At 42.1% G+C, this 13,274-nt stretch overlaps 1 protein-coding gene across 1 annotated transcript in view; it reads right to left on the bottom strand.

The window, feature by feature from the left end:
* TMX4 (thioredoxin related transmembrane protein 4) overlaps nt 1-13,274 on the bottom strand; it is a 64,058-nt gene that overhangs the window by 41,283 nt on the left and 9,501 nt on the right. Inside the window, exon 2 of the mRNA XM_066595664.1 lies at nt 1,692-1,807. Coding sequence (XP_066451761.1) covers nt 1,692-1,807 — 116 coding nt within the window. The remainder of the gene's footprint in view (nt 1-1,691; nt 1,808-13,274) is intronic.

Below are 13,274 nucleotides of genomic sequence, written 5' to 3'. Positions count from 1 at the left end.
AGGACTGTGGGTAGATGATGTACAGATGGTATATGGACCCGGGGTGGGGTGCACAACAGTATGTAATTGTATTCTGATGGGGGATTATATGCAGTTGTATTGTATGTACTTATATTGACTGGATGAATATAATTATACTGCAGAAAGGACTCAATGTAATCATACTGTGGGGGGAGGAGCTTATTTACTAATACTGTCGAAAAGTAAAACAGTACAAACTCAGATGGCCATAAAATACGCCAGATTTATCATTGTATGATAAATCTGTCAAATTTTAAGACTGTCCTTACTTTAGGCCACCAATGAGTTGGCTTAATTTATGCCAAAAATTGCACCAAATCCAGCACAATTTTTGGCACAATTTAGGCCATACCCCTTTTCCAGACAAGTCGGAAAACTGTCTAAGTGCCTAAAAACATGTGATAAACGTGACGCAAGCATGTAAGACTGTTTTCTTGCAGAATTTGCATAAAAAAGTCATATTTTGAATAGTAAATAAGCCCCTCAGCGGTTTCATGGGACAACCAGCTTTGAGTGTGTTCTCTATAAAGCACTTTTCCTTTGTGGAAATTTTTATGACACAGACAAGGCCGACAATAAAACCAGACGGTCATTAATATGTATGCTACATCTCACCTACGGGTCGGGGTCACATTTTAAAAGTTAAACTACTCTGCATTTGATTGAAATGTGCCACTATGTATATAATTTTATAGATAAAATTCTGTATTTTTTCTTAAGTTGCTGCCATGGAAACTGCAAGTCCCTGGGTTATGGCACATATACATCTGAATACATGACAGCTCAGGGAATGTCATCAATATAAACTACAATTTTTGAAAAATACTTTTTTTTTTTTTTTATACACATACTCCCTCATCTAATACTCAGATGGCACCACATCTGGATAACCATATAGCTGCATACCTGCTGAAGGCCTCTATTCTCCACAGGAGCTTCAGGGCACTGGGACCCAGATGGTTCCAGCAACTTATCCTAATAGCTCATAAAAAACAAGCAATATTGGAAAAGTGGTGGCGAGTACTCGGAAATTATTACATACACCACCAGTAAATTGTGCAATCTACCATCCCCCCTTGGCAGAGTGGATCTGCTGCAACATAAGGCCCATTTACATGCAACGATTATTGACCACAAATGAGCAATAATCGTTGCATGTAAACGAGAGCATCGTGCATTTTTTGTCTGAACGATGATTTTAAGGTTAGCTTAAAATCCATTGTTTTGCCGCAGAGAGATAAAGTCTCTCTCAACAGACCGCATGCTGTTTTCTCGACAGGAGTAGGGAGATTACATTGTATTCTGCTGGCAGCCCCTACGAGAACAATGCAGCGGTGTGCAGAGCCAAGCCCACATGCTGGGCTCTGCAAACAGCTCCTGGAGGCCCAATTACATGCAAATGAAGGTGATAAAGTGTTAATGCACATTAGTCTCCATTAAAACTTTATGCAAAATGATCGCTAAAACTTTCAATCTTTTTGTTTGAAAGATTGTCTTTGTGTAAATAGACCTATACCTATATATGTTCTTGCATGTCTGGTGCAAAGGAAAATAGTGTGCCTAAAAAGTCCTTGGCCATACAATACATGGCTTATTGTGAATGCGACAAGGAAAGATTTGCCAACATGGATAAGACGTACAGATAAAGATAACATTGTATATGACTGTACCTGGCTCCTCCGTCACATCAACCTTTGCTACATTCACATCAAGGATCGGGCTTCGTCTTGCAAAATCCTCCCACTCTGGCTTCATCTGCTGGCACGCAGGGCACCATGGGGCAAAGCTGAAATGAGAAAGATTGATACATGGAAAGTCCAATATTGTATTTAGATCACATCGCTTATAAAATGCCAACATGTTCTGTAGCGCTGTACAGACTACCATCATTCATTCAGTCTCATTTCCCGACTTCATACATACAACCGGTGTAAGAAACCCATTAAATCTATCGGCACATTTTTTAAAAATTAGAGGGTAATAGCAAAACACCTACAGAAGATTCTAAAAACTGCAAAAACATCTGTTCATGTATCCACCATTAGGATATGATTGAAGAACGGTGTTCATCGAAGGAGATTTCCCTTTTGGCATATTTGCTATCACGGACGTAATCTCATTAAATTATCATTAGGACATCCAGATTGGTAATTTGGTCATAAGAAAGTGTAGGGAAAGCAATATCGTCCGACTAACTCCACCACGGAATATTGATCTTTGAATACATGAAGACGTTAATCCTACTCAGTTAAAGGTTGTAAATACAGTTTCCAAGTCATGTACTACATCCCCACTGGTTGTTGTAATTTTTGAAATCAGGGAAGAGGAGAAATTTTGCTTAACTATGTGCGCCAACAACTTACTAGACTGGTTGCCTAACTCAAATAAAGTTTGCTTAGTTAAAAAAAATAGCTTCCGTGAAGCTTTCTCTTTCAGGAATTTGAGATATTCTCTACCAGTCTGTAACCACCTATATTTGTCATACATTTACATCCTGGAGCATCGGGGTATGTATCCAGAGAGGTCGCGGGGCGTCAGCTGTTTACTATAGCTGACACCCGCAGGCAATAGCCGCGATCGGCTGTTCGCGGCTATTAACCCTTTAAATGCCGCTGTCAATGCGGCATTTAAAGCCCCCGAATGCTGTTCGGGGGTCCCGTACTGCCCTCCGCGGTGAGATCGGGGAAGCCGTGCAGGTGTCATGGCTGCCGGGGGCCTTCTGAAAGGCCCCAGGGCTGCCTTGAGAGACTGCCTATCAAGCCATCCCCGTGGGGTGGCTTGATAGGCTGCCTGTGAGAATGCAGTACGATGTAATGCTATAGCATTACGTTATACTGCAGAAGCGATCAAAGTATCGCATATTGTAGTCCCCCAGGGGGACTTAAAAGTAAAGTGAAAAAAAGAGCAATAAAGTTTTTTAATTGTTAAAAAAAAAAATGGAATAAGAGTTTAAATCACCTCCTTTTGCCATATCTATAATTAAAAGTCTAAATAATAAAATAAAAACACATTTGGTATCGCCGTGTCCGTAAAAGTCTGATCTATCAAAGTATTGCATTATTTACCCCGCACGGTGAACTTCGTCCGAAAAAAAAAATAAAGAACGCCAGAAATGCACTTTTTCAGTCACCCTGTCTCCCAGAAAAAACGCAATAAAAAGCGATCAAAAAGTCGTATGTATTCCAATTAGTACTATCGGAATCTATAGGACATCCCGCAAAAAATGAGCTATCGCTGAACTACGTCGACAGAAAAATAAAAAAAAAGATATTGCGCGCATAAGATGATTGCAGAAAATAATTGAAAAAAATTTAATGTCTTTGAAAAAAAAAATATATATATATATATATACACAAGTTTGGTATCGTAGTAATCGTACTGACCCATAGAATAAATGAGTAGGCCATTTGCACTAGATTGGCACTAACGAAGAACAATAGGATTTAACAAAACCAAACATTTGTAATTGTAAAGACAGAAGTAAACCCTCCCGTGCTGCAAAATCTGGAACCAAAAGTGTGATCTACCAAAGTAACTAGGAGTAGTAGACTGTGTGACACAGGAAATGTGGGCAGGATACAGAATCACTCTGACTCACCCACAGTGGGTCTCCGATTGCTTATTATGTACTGCCAGGGAAATCAGAGGGCTCCCCGGAAGGCATGCTTAGATCAAACGCCTCTGCAATGAAGGCTGTTAATTTGCAGCAAATACAGTAAACCACAGCATTTATACACCACGACAGTGAGAAGAGGAAAAAAAAGGGGGGAGGGAGAGAAGAAAAAGAAGAAGAAACACAGAAGGAGGGTAGTGAAAGAATCACTGTCTGGAAAGTCACGTATTTAATTTATGAAAAGAGTATAATATACTCAAAAGCCTATGGTAGTAACAGACGACTCTCGTAGAGAAGGGAAGAGAGAAAGAAGCCAATCTTGTAGTGTCAATCAGCTTCTGTCTCTGCTCCGTCTGATGTTGAGCCACTCATCCGCCTCCATCGGAGTAATAAGAAGGACACCTTTTCCCCATCAATCACTCTCAGATGTGAGAGGTATACCATAGGATACGGGCTCTGTCGTTCTCGCAATCTCCGCTTCACTGCTGTAAAAGAGGCTTTTTGTTTTTGCAAGTCTGGAGAAAAATCCGAGAAGAATGAGATCACGGCATTTTCAGATTTCTCCAGCTTTGCGGGCCAGTTGTAGTACTGAGTCTCTATCCTTACAGTTAGTAAGGGTTAGTACTGAGTCTCTATCCTCGTCAGTAAGGGCCCCGGAGGAGATTCAGGTGGCGTCTGTCAGGCTGGTATTCGATTGGCTCATTCAACTGCATATGTTGTAAAGAATGGGGCCTTGGGGAAAACATTTCTCAATGAAGACATGAAAGCATTGACCTCCACCTCTCTCTGTAGAGCCAACGATTCAACACCTAAGATGGTTCCCCAAGTCCTCCGTTTTCTGACTCCGTAGGTCCGCTTTACGTTCAAGGTCTTGAAGAGCTACTGGTACATTTGCTATGTGATTTTCAATAGCAAAAAGTCGCTCCTCCGTATAGGTGACATCTATACAGACCTTCTCTAGTTTGCCAGTTAATGATGTGCGACACATCATAATGGTGGCCAGTAGTTGGCCAAAAACTTGTTTCATGTAAGCTCTGTTTCAGCATCAGATTCTCATCCGGTTTGGATATTGTGTGTTTAGAAATAGTAGCTTGTGATGTTCAGTATTAATGGGAGCCTAGTTACAGTTATCTATCAACATTTATGTTGTGTCTGTACTTATGCAGTATGAGAAAATGGAGCCCACTGGCCCTCCTGTGGGTAACACAAGGGGAGATGGAGCTGTATGTTACTGGAGGAGATATGGGGACAGTCCTGCAGAGATATAGGCTTAAGCTTGTGTGAAGTGGCACAATGCTCTGCACACCAAGATGGAACAGGGGGGCAATAGGTTCTGTGAAGAAGATGCCTGCCACAGTATAATGCAGTCTCACACTGTGAAGACACGTGGGATAGCACTTGGCCTCATTCTCTGCCTCCTCCCAATGCTTTCTGGCCCTCAAGTCAAAAGCTCTCATGGCTCACTGAGTCTTAGGGCCCATTTAGACACAACGATTTTCGCTCAAAAATCACTCAAAGACGTCTTTTGAGCGTTAATCGTTGTGTCTAACTGCACTGACATCGTGCAGTTTTCGTTAAGCTGTAGCTGATCGCTGATCTTTCAGCATGCTGAAAGATCAGCGATCAGTTATCAGGGATTCACAGCGGGATACAGCTGATACTATTGTTTCAGCTGTATCCAGCTCCCTGATGACAGCTGGGTACGAAGAATAGAGCAGTCCAGCTTTGTTCTCCATACCGAGCTTGGAGCGCTCAGCAGTATAACAACCGGGCGCTGCGAGTGGGGAACAGCTGAATGCAGAAGACAAGCGGGGACACCCTGCTTGTCTTCTGCATCCTCCGCTTGGAGCGCAAGGTGATCACTCAACCTTGCGCTGGTAAAGAACACAACAATTATCGCTCGAAAATTGCTCAAAAGATTTTTTGAGCAATAATCGTTGTGTCTAAACCAGCCTTTATCATAGGAAGAGAGTTGTATGTGTGGGGCAGATAGTCCAGGTTACTCCCTCTGTGTCTCTGCAGGATCACCGCATGCAGCCGGTGTATCTCCCAGGCTTCAGGTATACTCCTGCGGTGCCTTCAACTGCTGGGCACTGGAAGGATGTGCGGCAGTCCCCAATTCAGCCGGCACCCCTTAATTCCCACATTACGCACGGTGCACTTACGGATGTGAATATTTACTCCATGTGCTCAATAATAGACAATACAATCGTTTGCATGTTATTAGTTACAACATGCGTGTATAAATCTAACCTTGATACTCAACATTTTATTAGCAATCAATGCAAAAACCCATGTTATTACAAAGGGTTCACTTATTTTTTTCTTGCAACTGCACCTCCTACTGTAGAAAAGAGCCTCGATTTTGCCCCGTGTGAATCATGCCTTAGACATCACTGAAAATCCATCTCCAAATGTCTCAGCGCAGGGACAGACCTGCCCTCACATGAGGAATATTAGAAGTAGAGAGAATTACAGCGTTACGTAACCCGCCATGTAATCTTCAATAATCTTGCATATAGTAAAGTATCTACATTTGCTTAAACAAAATAGGTCATATAAAGTCCTGTTACATAAATACATTTAATACAGCAAAGTAGTCCATCATGTTATCTGATCATTACTTAGTGCTATAAAACGCTCTTGTGTAGGGCGTATTACAATCCTGGCTGTGGAATTGTGACAAGACTACGGTCAAATAAGGCAACTGCCACATCTCTGATAAGCCAAAACACCCACAGATACACTACTGCAATCTTAACCCTTTCCAATACAATTTGTATCCAGATTTTCCTAGGGGGCTTACTCTTTTTCTGCCATTACACAACTGCACTATCTGCTGGCTAAAGCCAGTACTGCATGAGGCGACATGTTAGATAGGCTCCGACAGTAGAGAGGCTGGCAATATACAGTAAGAGAACCCCAAAGGACGTCTTCCAACATCAGAGCTGTACAGCCTTAAATCATAATGTCTTCGGAAGTCAGACAGTGGATTGGAAAGGGTTAAAGGGGTGGTGTTATTATTAAATATTACATTTACTCCATTAGAAAAACGCCAAATAAAACACTTTCCATTAAAAATCATTGGAAAAAAAAATTGGCTGTATCTAAAGATTTTGGATACAATCCAATTTAAAGGGGTTCTATAAGATTTAAGGCAGACGTAAAAAACATGGCTACTTTCTTCCATTATCTATGGGCTGTGCCAATATTGCAGCTGATGCCCATCAAAGTGGATGAGGCCGCGTTGCTAAACCAAACGCAACCTATGGACAAGAGTGGCACCGTTTCTGAAAAAAAAAGCAGCCATGTTTTTTTTTCTCATCTCTAACAAACACATTAAAAGGGGCTTTCTAGCTTAGGACATTTATCTTCCAGTTGTAGGAGACGTGATCACTGACTGATCGCTGCAGGTCTGACTGCGAGGACCACTAGTGATCACAAGAACCTTGAGTACTCTATGTGAGGGTAGCGGCCGTGTGCATTCACTTGTATGGGATGAAGGGACGTCGTTGAGAACATCGTTCTCCCTCCGTCCCACGGAATTGAATAAAGAGGCGGTCACTCATGCGCAACCCGGCTCTGTTCACACGGGAGACTCTGGGTGCGCCGTTGTTGTGATCACTGGAGGTCCCAGCAGTCAAACCCCCCAGAGATCAGTCAAGCGGTAGGTGGTCAAGGTCTTTTGTAGGAAAACCCCTTTAACTCTTCCTTCACATACTAAAGTAGTATAAAAATCATTAGGAATTTAAGCAGTTGTACCTGAATTGAAAGTGATCCCCTATGACTTGATGATTTGTAAGGGTCCCAACACTGAGATTGGGGTCCCGTTCTCCCCCTCCTCCTCACTGCAGGCCTACTGCACCTCCCCGCAGTAGGGAGAAGACTAAATAGAGTGCTGGTCACGTAAGCACTCCATTCAATTTCAACGAAACCACCAGATATAATCAAGTGGCAAGAGCTTGGACATGCCATTAGCCCCAGTGAAAGGAATGGAGCGCCCACCACGCATGTTTGGCCACCGCAAGATTCATTTTGACACCACCCCCGAGTTGCAAACCTACAATACAAGGCAGGGACACAGGATCCTCATTCTCAAGATGGCGAGATATTTGAGACCCCCACATATCAGCACTTTATTCCCTATCCATAGGATAGGGGATAAGCTGTGGTTCTGGAACCCCAATAACTGCAAAGTCACTTGCTAATCTATAAAGAGAAGCAGAACTAAAATACTAAAAGTCCAAATTAAAGGTCAATAACAGAAATCAGGCAGTCCTTAAAATGTTACAAGGCTACATTTCATACTTGGAACCCATCTGGCAAAATAGGAAGTACATTAAACCACAAATATTCAAAATCATGAGATTTTTTTAAAGCGCTTAAAAATGTAAAATCTTAGTTACTTAGTCAATAAAATTAATATAAATAACAATCTATCCCCAGAATCACATTGCAAATCCCATCCTGACAGATTTTGACGTTAAGCCGGGTAGCGGTGGGTCTTAAAAAAAAAAAGAACAATTTTGGAGCCAGCCTAACAGCTTTACTGCCAGAAACCTATAGCGTTCATTCATGTGAAAAATGAATGAAATCACAATTAGGCAACCAATGCCAATGGAAACCACTCACATTTAACTTTTTTTTTGCTATTGGCCCATTAATGCTTAATTTAGTTCTTTAAAACTAAACGAACAAGAGTAACCTAAGGCATGCCATCTGTAGGACGTTGTGCCAAGCCATGCCTACATTAATACTCTTTATGTAAGGCTGACAAACATGCACACTGTACCTAAAGTGAAGCTTTGGGTTCTAGATATTATCATAGTAATGACTGCATTTGATAAAAGACTAGGGAGTAAAAAATACCGCCATTTCCATCAAATGATTTAAATGGCCAGAAAAACCTTACATAAATCATCAGTACGGAATGCTTGGCTCATTTCTTTCTCCCCTCCCTCCTATACTGTTCAGATGTTAACAGTTTTTCAGAGTGAATTGTAAACAAGATGAGCTAAGAGCTCACTGATATATCGGATTACATGCTGCCCATAGAAATCTATGAAGCGATGGCAGGGAGGATACAGGAGCCAAGTGAAAGAGAAGCAGAAAGGCTCAGAGAGATGCTGCTAAAGCTAAGGGCTCCTGCACACTGGCGAGAGCGATATCGGGCCATGAATCACAGCCCGATATCAATCTTCCAAACCTTCTAAAGACCCCTGTGACAGCAGCAGCAGGGGATTCCTTCATCCCCGCGGCCTTACCATGTTAATCAACTTCTAAGGCCGGGCTCACACATGTGTGTATAACGCTGTGTTTTATCTCTGTGTGAGTTGGCGTATCGCTGCGTACAGCAGCCATTTTTGACTGTGCATGAACATGTATCTCAGGCACGCTGTTGTGCATCGTCTTCCTTATTTTTCTGTTTTTAGTTCATTTCCTGTCTGTCGCTTAGTGCTGTGGCATATAAACGCCGCATATATGCAATGTAATTGCATATGTACAGCTTTTATCACGCTCCAGAACAAATAGTATTGTGCGTAATACGTGGTAAAATAGAACATTCTGCGTTCTTTTTTTACGCGTGTATTATAAGCAATGTATATACGCTAGTGTGACTGGATCAATGAAAATGAATGTGCTTTCATTGACTCCATTCGCCGCATATATTGCGCGTGTAATACACAATTAAATTACGCTTATGTAAGCATGCCCTTATTTCGATGATATCTATATGAGCACAGTACAAATGTTTGATTTAGACACACAGTGGTACCTTGGCTTGAGTGCCTCAGCTTGTCAGCTTCTTGACTTGCGAGCAGGCTCTCTCCCGAATTTTTGCTCTGATTTAAGAGCAAAAACTCGGGTTATGAGCCTGCTTCTGCATACCACCGGAGATGGGTGACACCGCGCATGCGCACTGCTGTTGCTGTCTCCGGGAATCTCGCACTGGCTCGGGTGAGGGAGGTAGTCCTCGTGATGGCCTGTGACACTGTCATACAATGGCTGTGATTGGTTAACCCAGCGCCAGCTTTTTTATTGGTTAATCCAACATCGCGTCAGCCAATCAGAGCATTAGCTTGCTGGAGGCAGAGAATTCAAGCCCCACTTCCAGGAAGAAATGCTCTGTCGGCGTGAAGTAGGACACGGAAGGCTACAGCAGCGACGGAGACTCACACGAGGACCGGAACGCCATGGGTAGGTGAGTATTGAGGTTTGGTTTTTTTTACATGTAGTGAATTTAGGGCTTATTTTGGTTTAAAATATTGGGTCATACCAATCCCCCTTTTGGGGAGGTCCAGAACGGATTAATGACGTTTCAATTCATTTCAAATGGGAAAAACTTTGACATAAGAGTGTTTTGGGTTAAGAGCTCCGTCATGGAACAAATCAAACTCTTAAGCCAAGGCAGCACTGTACTACATAAAGAATAGACTGTTGTGGAAGTCTGTATCTGCTGATGAAAGGGAGGAGAAACTACATGGACAAGATCACAGGACATCAAAGTATGCCACTGCCAAGTGTTCAAAAGAGTTTTCTGTACTTGCCTTCCTTTAGGCGGATTCAATATGTCTACGAAAGCAAAGTCAGGAAAGATTACATAGGGAGTTATTATGACAAGTTCAAAAACTCTGGATTAAGCCGTCACCACACTGTCACATACAGTATGGCATCATAGACAGACAGAAGGAATAACCCTACCTAAAGGGGTTGTCCGCTCACAAGTTAATTCATTAAAATTTGAGTCAAATGGGTTAAAACAATAAAACAAAGAGTACTTACCTGTCCTCAGCCCCGGTGATCCAGCGCCGCAGCCGTGTGACAACTACTTGCCAATCAGAGGCTGCAGTATTACCGATCAGAACTCCTGGCATCATGGCACCCAGCATGTGAGTGCTGATGCCAAGGAGTTATGACAGCACCACACAGCAAAATGAACGGCAGTGACTGCGCTATGCAAATAGCAAAGTGTGCCTGAAAGGTGCCCGGCAATCTACACTACAAATGTAGCATACCAAATATGCTCGTTGGCGCTGCTTCTTCTGTAATTGGGTGTCACCAAAGTACATATAATGCTGAAAACCAAATTTGCAGATTTTAGGAATTTTTATGCAAAGTGAACTGTAAGTCAGGCTGTTCTCTACTGCCTTCTCACAACAAAAAGTCTCGGTGTGATCTTGGCACTAAATCTACATCCAACCATTCAAACTGTAGTGTATGTCCATGAAGCTACAGAAACAACCCTGGAGCCAGCGACTACTGCTCACATCAAACAGGCTTTGAGAAGGACAGGCAGAAATATAGATTATGGTAAAAAGTTTTCATAGTTTACAAAAAGTTTAACACAGTGGCGGAGCAGATACAAGATAACACTTAAAGTGATCTTTGTTTTAGGAGTTTCCAGCATCTTCGTGAATTTGAAAACTTACAGAAAAGTACAGTAATTATACGCATGGCATTCCATACTCGTAAATGAAGAATCCTACTTGTAATAGGTCAGCGATGACTGATGTTTCCATCTCCGACTATGGATTGTTGAGCTGCATAAATCAAATCAGTTTGCAAGAAATAATCAACAAGCTTTGGAAGTGAGATATTTTTTTGTTGTTGTTGTGATGCTTTAAGGGCCCACGAGCACAAAATAATTAAATGTCTCCTTAGGCTGCAACATCTCTTCAATCTGCCCTTTGGATTATGAATGAACATCTCAGAGATAAAACAATTTGTGCTACTTTGGGTGGGGGGTGGGGGGAGAAAAGAAAACAATGTACTTCAATTTCCACAGCACAGCTGAATCTTAATCATACTCCAAAGTAGCTGGGAGCAAGACATTTATTACAAGAACAATGCATTACAATCAGCCATGGAAGGTTATTGTTCTCGAAAGTCAGATTTTGTACTTAACTCATTCTGGGCAAAATGTGGCTGGAATACATTTTAATTCTACTCAACAGAAAATTGTTCTCCAAATGTAGGGAAAACAAACAGGCTGCAAGTTTAAAGAGAATTTGTCCCCATCTTTTTACAGACGTCCCTGAGTGTAGCATGCTGATTACAGCAATACGTCTGCTGTACAGGCGGTGGTCAAAAAAATGGAAACAATGTATGAAATGCATGGGATTTTAATCATTAGCACTGAGATGTCCTTTTGACCCCTGTTTAGCTGACAGCTTTCCCGCCAAATTTGTGTTTACTTCACCTCTTGCCCTGCTCTGGGTGGTTTTGGGAGCAGTCTGGTGACAGCAGCTGAGTGGCTCAAACCTCTGACCAATGGAACCTTGTTGCTCGGGCAGATGTTCACTTCTGCCCGGCAGCATCTGGGTCATATTAGTTCCACTAGTAATCGGTCTCCATATGTCTTATGGAGATATGATTTATGATCCCATGTAACTTAAAGAGGTTTTGTCATTACAAAAAAAATAAAAAAATTCTATACTCACTTATTTCTTCCCAGTCAGTCTCCTTACCACATCTTCTCCTCGCTGATCTTCTGCAGTGTCCCAGGTCACTTCACCACATGCCTTGTTATGAGGGCTGCATCCCTCATATTCTCTTCATGCCGGGTCAGTGAAGGTCACATCACTGTGCTGTAGTCTACAGTGCCTAAGAAGGAATTCTGATCTATTGCCAAGAAAGCTCGCATGAGCAGTCTTTGAAGTAGATCAGCTACGCCCCCTGCTGGCCTGTGAACTGTGACGGTATGTACATTGGTTGGCAAGAAGAAGACTTCCAACCAATGTACGTAACCTAACAAAAAGGAGAGGAATAGGCCAGCTGGAAGTGAGGTGATCAACCCCGGACTGCAGGAGACAGGAGAAGATGGGTGAGGTGAAGATCTGGTATGTAGACTGACAGTGAAGGAATAGGTTAGTATAGATTTTTTTTTTTTTAATGACAGAACCCCTTTAAGGCATACATTTCGTACAGTGTTTTCATATTTTTGCCTCCCCCCCCTGTATGTATCTGTGCAAGAGTTTGGAAGGAACTTACATTTTATAAGTAGCAACCATACATATGAATGTTCAGATGGTTAAGTTGTACGTTTAGGGAGGTAAGCCGCAACCAGACAGCTCTGGCAGCAGCTTATCTCTCAGGCATAGGAAGTCAACATCTCCTATCCTTTTACCCCAACATCATCTGTCGTCATTATCAATAAAGCAAAAAGGTAAATTCAGTTTAGTGACAATTTAAATAGAATATTGTATGTTTAAGCCAACTGCACATGAGCATAATTCATTGCGTGTTACTCGAAAGTGACAGTCACGCATCAAGTACGCAATGACATTACATATTTGGTGCGGGCCGTCGATTGCCATGTACCATCTTGGCGTGTATGCATGAGTAATATGCACCAAGAAAAGGCACGCTGCGATCTTTATTGCATGCGTATTCCATGCAATGTGTGTGATCGGCAGCGTGGGAGCCTATGGCAGATTGCTACCACAGTGTATTCCACGCACGGAATTTCGCAAGACAGTCTTGTGACGGAGCTCTTAAAAGAGGGCATTTTATAAATTTAATATAAGCGACTTGGTACCTACATTGCATTGGGCTGCGGTCCCTCTTGCTTTGTGAATTCCGTTTTTCAGAGAAAAAAAATGAAATTGATAGTGTGACAATCAGTTACATCATGAACAAT

This window comes from Eleutherodactylus coqui, chromosome 3, assembly GCF_035609145.1.
Source record: "Eleutherodactylus coqui strain aEleCoq1 chromosome 3, aEleCoq1.hap1, whole genome shotgun sequence".
NCBI lineage: Eukaryota > Metazoa > Chordata > Amphibia > Anura > Eleutherodactylidae > Eleutherodactylus > Eleutherodactylus coqui.
Note: the sequence above shows the minus strand (reverse complement) of the source record. Positions and strands in the feature narration are given on the sequence as shown.